Source organism: Eimeria acervulina, genomic scaffold (genome assembly GCF_000499425.1).
Source record: "Eimeria acervulina Houghton genomic scaffold, Eah_scaff351, whole genome shotgun sequence".
NCBI lineage: Eukaryota > Apicomplexa > Conoidasida > Eucoccidiorida > Eimeriidae > Eimeria > Eimeria acervulina.
In genome coordinates, this window is record NW_013547363.1 from 23215 (window position 1) to 33551 (window position 10337).

General features: G+C 46.8%; 1 protein-coding gene across 1 annotated transcript; it reads right to left on the reverse strand.

The window, feature by feature from the left end:
* Nucleotides 1-379: 379 nt before the first annotated feature.
* On the reverse strand, nt 380-7642 carry EAH_00034390 (hypothetical protein, conserved; the record flags this gene model as incomplete). The annotated part of the gene is made up of 12 exons (XM_013392182.1): nt 380-444; nt 739-841; nt 1296-1393; nt 1944-2003; nt 2236-2316; nt 2527-2602; nt 3569-3676; nt 4770-4857; nt 5431-5491; nt 5707-5820; nt 6383-6478; nt 7237-7642. The coding sequence occupies 12 exons, from the start codon at nt 7640-7642 to the stop codon at nt 380-382; spliced, it is 1356 nt and encodes a 451-aa protein (XP_013247636.1).
* Nucleotides 7643-10337: the final 2695 nt, after the last annotated feature.

A 10337-nucleotide genomic window follows, 5' to 3' on the forward strand; every position in this document is an offset into this window, starting at 1 on the left:
AAAGGAGACAAAGGAGACAAAAAAGAGACAAAAGGGGCAGAGGAGACACTTGCCTTGGTTGCTGCAGCACGAGTCTCGTGTTGTGTGTCATAGCATCGAGTTCATCAGGGGGAAATCCAAACCTAAGAAACAAAAACAAAAGAAAGACGCGGTGTATATACACCCCAAAGGGCATTCCTTATCTTTTTCTTTCTCTAACTTAAGCTGCGAATAGAAAGGCCACGAGGCAGCTAAAGGAGACAAAAAGAGACAGCAAAAAGGAGACAGGAGACAGAGACAAAGGGCAGGAAGAAAGATAGGCGCTAAGAGAAAAGAGCAGCTGCACCAGGAAGACAAGAAAAAATAAAAGGAGACAGACACCCTGGGGTGTATACGCAGCTCACCAGTCCTTAAGGTCAATGGAGTGCATTTTAATGACGCCCAATTCGTCTGATATAATTGCGTCTGCAGTTAAAAGGAGACAGAGACAAAACCGCAAACAAAGGGGGGCTTAGGTGCCCCTTCCTTAAGGTGTCTAATCTGCTGCAGTACTGCAGCAGCAGCAGCAGGCACAGCAGCAGCAGCAGCAGCAGCAGCAGCAACGGCAGCAGCAGCCTCACCGCACCCCGCAGCAACGCAGCAGCAACAAAAAAGCATGCTCAACAACGTGAGAAACAGCAAAGCGCAGCAGCAAGCACAGCGCCATTAACAGGAGCAGCAAAGTGCAGCAGCAAACACAACAACCCCACCCCTGCTCACCCTCTGCATCTTTCTTCAGCTGTACAATCAGCCCAGGCAGTCGAGCGAAGGGGCACATCCACGAATGCGTTGTCACTTCGAATGGAGTCATTCGCGACTCAAACTGTACATACACCACAAACGCATGCATACATGCATCAATGCAAGCATGCATGCATGCATGCATCCTAGATGGACGGGACGCTCTAAAGGCCCCTTTGCAAGGTGGGAAGGGCCCGCTAGGGGCCCCCCCAGATGGAGGGGGCCCCCTAGGGGCCCCCCATAGGCGGGAAGGGCCCGCTAGGGGCCCTCCCAAATGGAGGGGGCCCCTTAGGGGCCCCCCTTAGGTGAGAAGGGCCCCCTAGGGGCCCCCCTTCGGTGGGGAGGGGCCCCTGGAGGCCTCCCTTAGGTGGGAAGGGGCCCCTAGGGGCCCCCATGAATTTAAATGTTGAGGCCCTAGTAAACCCTAATTTGTTCAAAGGAGAGGAGGGGCCCCTGGGGGGCCCCCTATAGTTGGTGCGTAGAATGAGGGAGGGGGCCCCTAAAGAAAGAAAGTAAAGAATGAGTTTGGGGCTGACCTTGAGGGAATATTCAAAGTCAAATTGCATGCATTGGGTGTTTTTGTTGTCGAAGTACATCGGGTCCCCCACTAGAAGCCAAAGTTTGTAGATGTAGCCTGGAGAAAGAAGAAACAAGAAAAAGATATAATAATAATAATAACAATAATAATAATAATAAATTAAGATAATGCATACAGCAAGAGGCAGACATGCACGAAGACACACAACAGCAGCAACAGACAAAACAAACAAAAAATGCAGACAAAAATAAAATAACTCAAAAATAAATAAAAACAAAAATAAAAAACAAATTACAGTGTAAAAGGAGACACTGCACAACAAGCAACAAACAACAAGCAGAAGGAGACGCAAGAACAGAGACTGCTACGAAAAGGAGACAGTAAAAATTAGAGACAACACCAAAAAGATACATTAAAAATAAGAGAACAACAAAAGGCAAGGAGACAATAAGCGAGAAAACAACAAGAAAGGAGACACAAACAAAAAATAAAACAAAAAAGAGACAAATTAAAGATAAAAACAAAAAAGAAGCAAATAATATAAGATAAAACAGCAAAATAAGGGGACAAATAAAAGATAAAACAAGAAAGGAGACACCAAACAAAAGGGCAAAAATAAAAAGGAGACACTAAACAGCCAACGCACCCGTCGGCATCGCGTGATCGAACAGCTGGCCGTTGTAGGTGGGCGTCCCCCCAAGGCACCCTGCAGCAGCAGCAAGCAGCAGCAGCAGCAGCAGTAGCAGCAGCAGCAGCAGCACAAGCAAAATGCTGGGTGTATGCTTCAGCCTAAAGAGACACCTGCCCCTGCCTAAGGCGTATGCAGCGAGGCTTTGCTCTGCACATGTTGAAGCATTTCTAAAGCCCTTGCTGCTGCCTTCCGCTCATCATACACTCCTCGTACGGCATGCATGCATGCATGTAGCAGCCCCGCTTACCCAATACGCATGCAGGCTGCGTAGCAGCCGCGTCTGGCGGTGTCTCCTCATCAAACAGTTCGAGCAGCAGTTGGAAGGGGCCTGCATGCATGCATGCACAAATGCATGCACCCGTGCATGCATGCATGCGTATATGCATGCATGCGTATATGCATGCATGCATATGCGCATGCATGCCTAAGGAGGCCCTGCTCTTTAACCCCTATAAATAACTTCTTGTATTTGTTTGCTGCGCTGCTTCTTATGGGTTTATTATAATAATAATTAATTATTTTCTTCACATTCGCTTACCAGACACAAACCGAAAAGAGACGCGCATATAAATGCGTACAAAGCGATGCAGACGGGGAGGCACCCGCACTGCCGTCTATAAAGACAAACAAATACAGAAAAGAAGCAGACAAAAGGAGACACAAGATAAATATATAAAGACAAAGACAAAAGGAGACAGATAAATATACAGCAAGATAAATACATCAAGAAGAACACAAAAAAAGAGGCGAAAGGAAACAAATAAATTAGATATAAATGAAGACAAATACAGACAAAAGGAGACACACAGAGACACAAGGAGACAGAGACAGAGAAGGCTAAAAGACCTTACAGGGGAGACAGAGACAACAAGAAGAGACAAATAAACAAATAAATAAAAAACAAAGAGGCAAGGAGGTAAGCAAACACAGCCACAGGAATAAGAATAGGCGACAGCCCCAAACAGAGACAAAGACAACGAAAGAAATAGACACACAGAGAGCGAGAGACAGAGACAGAGACAGAGACAGTCAGGGAAGCGGAGGCAAAGACAAAGACAGAGGGGAGAGTGAAGTAGAAAGACAGGAGACACTCATGAAGGTAAAGGGTCGTGGAGACAACAGCACGAGAGGCACGCCAAAAGACAGAGAAAATAAAAAACAAAAACAAGACGGAGACAGTAAACGCAACAGAAGGGAGACAGACGACGAGACAGTAGGAGGAGATTAAACATAGCAAGGAGACAGGCAAGGAGACACCAAGCGCAGCAACAGGGAGAGAGACAGAGACACACTGAATACAACACACAAGACGGAGGAGACACCAGACAGAGAGACAACAAAGCTAACAAGGAGACAGACAAAGAGACATCAAACGCTATAACAAGGAGACAGATGAGGAGAGAGTAAACGGAATGAGCAGACAGACAGAGACAGACGCCAAGGAGACACAAGAAGAGACACTATAAACAACAACAAGGAAGGCAGCCGGGGGTCAGAGCAAACGCAACAAGGAGACGCAGGAAGAGACAGTAAAAACAACAAAAAGGAGACAAAGGAGACACCCCACAACCCCACAGTACCTGAAAGACAGCGCGAGTGAACGGCTTCCACGGCTCCTCCCCAGCGAAGTTCAGCACAAAGGGCGTCTCCACAGGGCTTTCAAAGGACAGCCCTTCGTCCGCCAGTGTCTGCAGCAGCAGCAGCAGCAGCAGCAGAAAAAAAGGCAGCAACAGTAACAGCAGCAGCAGAAATAGCGAGAAAGAAAACAGAAGCGCTGGGAGTCCTCTCCGCAGCGGAGTTAGTGCATTGTGAGTGCCGCTGCCTCCAGGCATGTGCACATCACACAGCGGCCAGGGTTTAGGGTTTAGGGTTTGGGTGTGACCGTGGGGTGTCTGTACACCGTGGATGGCTTACGAACTCCGGCGGCGCAGTAGGGAGGAAGGAAGCGGAGGGGCAGGAAGACGGCATGTAGAGGTGCATGCGGTCTGCAGCCACACCCCCACTTAGCTAGTTACTTAGCTAGCTAGCTACCTGGCTAGCTAGCTGGCTAAGTAGCTAGCTAGCTAGCTAGTTAGCTAGCTGGGTAGCCAAGACAAATGAACTCTGCGGCCGCTGGGAGTGCGCGCTGCACAAGGTGCTGGATATGGGTGAGAAGGCTAAAGAGACTGCCAATCAGTTAGCTAGCTAGCTAGCTATCGGAGAAGGATAAGCGTTGCGGAGAACGCAGCAACAGAGTGCCCCCCTCGGGTGGTGTTAGGTGGGGTTGCAGTGCCCGCGTGAAGGAGTGGCTAGCTACGAGAAAGGCCCCTAGCTGGCTGCTGGCTAGCTAGCTAGCTAGCTAGCTAGCTAGGCGTGCTTCAGCTAGCTGCTTACCGTAAGGTACGAGCGCAAGATCAAGCCGTAGCGGGTGGCAGGGCAGCAGCACATGGGTCCTCCCCTCTTCTGCAGCTAGCGAGGGCCTCCCGGCGGTGGGGGTTACGGCAATCACCTGCATGCGCATGCATGTATGCATGCATGCAAAGCCCCACATGAAGCCAGCTAATATGCATGCATGCGTGCATGCATGCATGCAAAGCCCCACATGAAGCACTACCATTACACCCAGCAATGCATCAACGCCACCCCAAACAGCTGTGCTGCTGCAGACAGCTAGCTCAGGAGACGGAACTAGCTAGCCAGCTAGCGACAGCGCTGCTGCGCCTGTGCAGTCAGATAGGCAGCTAGCTAGCTGCCTGCTTAGCTAGCTAGCTAGCTAGGTAGCTAGCCAGTAACAGCACTCACAAGGTAGTATAGAAACGCTCCTTCAGGGTCTGTTATGGGGGCGCTGAGCACCGCGCGCGTCTTCGCCCCTCCCGCACCCTCCAATATGCTGCACGCAAACCCTAAACCCTAAACCCTAAACCCTAAACCCTAAACCTCGAGCCTTGTATGAGGCCCCGACTCCACGTTGAAGAACACGAGGTTGGCGCAGAGACAGTCAATCATACAAACAGAAAAGGAGACAGATAGCAACGAAGAAGAGACAAACAGATAAAAATAAACAGAGACGAAGACAAAGACAAACAGAGACAAACAGACGCAAAGACAAACAAACACAGAGACAAAAAGAGAAACAAACAACACAAGAAGAGACAGTAAAAAGAGAGAAAGGGGGTGAGACAAGGACAGAGCAGCAAATAAAAGAGAGACAAACAATAAAGAGACAGCAAAATAGATTTAGAAAGAGACTAACAACGTAGAGACAAACCAAAAGGAGACAAACAAAAGAAAAACAAACACTAGAGACAAATACGAGGAAGGCAAACAAAAGAGGGGTAGAAAAACAAAAGATATAAAAACAAACAAGCAAAAGAGAAATCGTAAGAAAACAAACAAACAAAGAGACAAACATAAACTAAATATTAAAAGAATATGAAAGCAAAATAAAAAGAGACAAACGTACGTAGCTGTCTGCTGAGCTGTACGCCTCCTCTCCTCCAGCTTTGCTGCGTCTGCTTGGCTGTCTGCAGCAAATGAACAAGACAGCGAAACATAACAACCCTTAAACAGCAACCCCACCAATAAACACCCTCTCCCCCTCCTCTTCTCAGACCGGACAGCAAAGAAAGCAAAGCAATCAAACTCGCAGCCCCACGCCGCGCAGCACCTGGCAGCAAATGCATGCATGCATGCATGCATTTACTGCATGCATGCATTTGATGCATGCATGAAGACGCACGTTTGAGAGGGATAGGAAGGGCGTTTTGTTTGGGCTGTCTGTACAGCTCAATATATTTAAACTCCACAAAGCTGTCCCGATGAAGGTCCAGGCTAACGGAAAGCACAGTGCGACCTGCAGAAAAAAAATAAGCATGCATGCATGCATTTGCTGCATGCATGCATGTACTTGCTGCATGCATGCATGCATTTGCTGCATGCATGCATGCATGTACTTGCTGCATGCATGCATGCATTTGATGCATGCATGTATGCATGCACGCTGTGGGGTCCCCAGTGTGCGTACATCCCAAGGTGAGGAGACACATGCAGTGTTGGTTTTGGGGCTGCATGCGTGCATGCAGCTCTAAGAAGCAAATAATGTTTTGATGAGGCATAAGGTTATAAGGGGTTATGTTTGTCTGGAGGGAGGATTAAATGCATGCAATAAAGAAACGAAAAAAGTGAAAGCGGCGGAGACAAACAAAGAGAGACGGAGACAAACAAAGACAAACGGAGACAAACAAAGACAAACAGAGACAGAGACAAAGAGAGACAAACAGAGGCACAAACAAAGAGAGGCAAACAGAGACAAACAAAGAGAGACAAACAGAGACAAACAGAGACAAACAAAGAGAGACAGAGACAGATACAAACAGAGACAAACAGAGACAGAGAGAGTTAAAAGCTAATGATACCGTCCTTAACATGAGGAGGCAGAGAAAAGCGGAGATGATGTTCTTCTTCTTCGCAAGCCCCCGGCAGCCCAAAGACATCAGATAAAATAATCTCCCCTGCAGCAAGACACAGCAGCGCAGCAGCAGCAAACAGCAGCAAACTGCAGCAACACTCGAGTAATGCTGCTCCCTCTGCTTCACCCCTGGTGCAGCTGCTGCCTTTGCTCTGCTGCTTCTGCTGCTGCTGCTTCTCCCTTCTGCTGCTGCTTCTGCTGCTGCTGCTGAGTCCCTGCTAATGCTGCGCTGCTGCTGCTGGGCTTCTGCTGCTGCGGTGCTGCAGCAGCAGCAGCAAACTACCATCAACAAAAGCAGTAAGAAGCAAGAAGATAAACACAAACAAAACAAACAAAACACAACAACAGCCAACTAAAACAGCGACAAACAAAGACAAGAAGCAAACAAAAACAAAAGAAATATAAGTATATACAAACGCATATATATATATATATATATATATTTATATATATATATATATGCAGCAGGCATTCAAACTAACAACAAACAAATAGCATAAAACATAAACAAGCACAGACTAAACAAACAAGCAAAAAACAAACAAACAAATGAAATAAGCGAACAAACAAATAATATAAACAAACAAACAAACAAAAGAATGCAGAAGAAAGAAGGCGAGAATACAGCAAAACACACGGAGACAAGTGAGGTGTACAGACACCCCAGACAACAGAGACAAGAGAGACACAAATCAATATCAAGCATGAAGCTAAACAAACAGAGAGAGAGAGAGACGCATGCAAACCCCAACCTGCAGTTCTCAAACCCTAAACCCTAAACCCTAAACCCTAAACCCTTACCGTTGTTACTCAGGAGACTGAAGCTGTTGAGGGAGAAAGGCAGCGGGTGATACTTGCAGTTTGGTGGGCTGTATTTTTCATGTAGAGTGAGAAGAGCAAGAGCTGCTTGCTCGCGTTCCTGCTGCTGCTGCTGCTGCTGCTGCTGCTCCCGCTGCTGCTGCAGCTCCGCGTTGCGTGTTGCATCCATAGGAAACCCCAGGACAGCTGGCGCGGCCCAGCAGCAAACGCATGCAATCAGCAGCAAACAAACAGCCCCAAACGTCAAGCCGCATGCGCCGCGCCGGCGCCCCAAGAAGGAGCGAGCAGCATCATGATGCTGCTGCTGCTGCTGCTGCTGCTCCTGCTGCTGCGGCTGGTGCTGCTGCAGCTGCGGCTGCTGCTGCCGCACGCCCCCCAGGGAGCGCATCTTCTTTCTTCTGTTCCCGCCTCCCTCTGCAGTAAGTGAAGGGCTTAGAGGTAATGAAGTTCAGTGAAGGAGTGCTGCTCCGTGAAGAACGAAGAAGAGAGTCATGAGGTGTACATCCACCTCATGAGTGCATGCAACTTGGGGCTGGCGAAGGGTATATACAGGGGCCCCAATTGAGACAGATGAGAAGAAGAGAGGGTATTCAATTTAAATAGGCAATTGAAGACACCAACACATTAAAACTTTTGTTACAACAAACCTGCACAGTGAGGCGCATACACCAGAGACACAGCAGCGAGACAAATTAACAACAAAAGCAGAAAATAAAAAGAAATAGAGTTGGAAATGAGTGAGAAAAAGCCCCAAAAGACCCGAAGTCTACAACACAACATACAACAACATCAGCATACAGCAAACGCATGCATGCATGCGCTCGTTGTGCTGCCCCCCAGTACCGCTGCTCTCTTTCTGCTGCTGCTGCTGCTGCTCCAATGCATGCAGACGTTTCTACTGTGTTTCTTCTCACATTTTATTACCCCTATTGTCTTTTTTTATTTATTTTTATCGTTAACTCTTATGCAGATGCTTTAGAGAGCTATATGTTGAGCAGCTCCTGTCTCCTTCAGCGACGGAGACAGAGACAAAAGGAGACAATTTACTGTGTGGTGTTATAACTCAGATTATTATGAATGTATATATAGCACCAAGTTGTGTGTAGTTTATTCTATCTATTAGCCGCCTATAATAACAACTATCAACATTGTTTCTGCATGCAGGGATCAGGGAAGCAGCTACACTGCTTGCATGCGGGGCTGCTGCATTACGAGCAGCTCTAATACGCAAACATATCCTCTCTAAGAGGCTTAAGGAGACCCCAAAGGGCAGCTGAGCTCCTCGCCTGTCTCCAAGCCCCCAGCTGCTTGAGGGCCCCAAGCTGCTGTCGAGAGGGGGCTGCTTGCATGAGTTGCATGCAGCATAGTTTGTTTTAACGCCTTCTACAAGGCAGCCCCATTAGTGCGTGCAAGCATACGCAATCCCTATTTCTATGCATGCAGCTGCTGTACACACTCGCTAATCAGCACTTCCTAAAGAGCACGCAGGTAGCAGCCTAAGCACAAGTTAAAGTATATAAGCAGTTGCGCTGTTGGGCAAGAGCCTAGAGAGTAGAGGAGACGGAAGATTATTTAAAGATATTATTGAATAAACTTTGTCACAAAGGGCTTCAGCTTAGCTCAAGACATCTTGTTGCGCGTTATAATCAGCTTGCATATATCATAGCACTAATTAATTATGAAGTCCTCTTCTCCTGACTTATTTCTTCTTATTAATATCTTTTTGAGGCTGTAGCCTTATCTTAACATTGCATTGAACTAAGTGTAGTCTCCTTTAGCAATTTATATAAAAGTGTTTGTACTTACTACTTCTAAACAAAGGCAAAAATATAACCCCGTCTTTGCTTAGCGCCCCGACATTTCAGGCTTTGTGATGAAAGAGCAGTGAAGTAATCTGTTGCTTCTTTTGAAGGGGGGCTCTCATCTATAAAAATGCAGCGAAGTTTGTTATTACGATTTTCATACTTTAAAAGAATAGGTGAAGCAATATGGCTGTCATTACTCTCCCTGATTGCATGCATCAATAGAAGAAACTCTTCACCAAACACAGAGAGGTATGTTTAGCCCCCAGCCAATAAGTAGAGAGTGCATATTGCATAGCTTCTTGATGTATCAACTAAAACAGAGAAAGCCCTGCATAAAGTGTTGGGGCTGGAAGTATCAGTCATCTGCATGCATGCCCTCATATTGTATCTGTCTCCTTAAGATAGGCACTTGGTGCCGATTCTTTAAACTTCTCTCTGCTTACTCCTACTCATGTTCACACTGTTGTTGTTCTTGCTAAGCTCAACAGCAGGGCATCGCGATTAGCAATAGACAGAGACCTGTTGGGGCACAGGGTAATGCAGCATAGACCCCGCTGATTATATTTTGCAGAGAATATGAAAAGTATTATCGGCAGTGGTAATGCAGCATAGACCCCGCTGATTATTATTTGCAGAGAATATGAAAAGTATTATCGGCAGTGCTCCACAAGAACAGCAGAAAGAGCGCCTAGGCACTTGTTATATCAAAACACGCAACTTACAACAGACACCATCAAACAAAGGCAAAAAATAGATATGCGACGGTGCATGCATGGGTGCATGCATGGGTGCATGCGAGGGTGCATGCAACTGTCTTCTTCTTTCTGCTCAATCTTCACTGACGTTTTTGACACTGCTGTAATGAACAGCTCTCCCCCACAGCTGATTCTGCATGATACCCTATATATACACACTTAATTAGTTGCATACTTAGTTGCATACTCTATATCTATTGCTACACACAATGAATCTTTCTTTGATTAATGAAAATAAGGTGTCAAACCCTTAAGAACACGCATTCGCGTCTGATACTCTTAGAAAAAGAAAAGTAATAATAATACAAGGCACCCATTGACCCCTTAGCGGAGCGGAGTAGGGGCATCAGCACCAACTTCATAGACAGCCCCAGAGTTGGGGTCTTCGATGAGCAGCCTTAGTTAGGCTCAAGGCTTCTTTTTCTAACGGATGTTACCTGATTCATTTCTATGAAGACTTTACTTTTACTCTTTCTGTTCGATAGGCCGCTAGAAGATCAATCTGAGCACCATTGTACTGCTT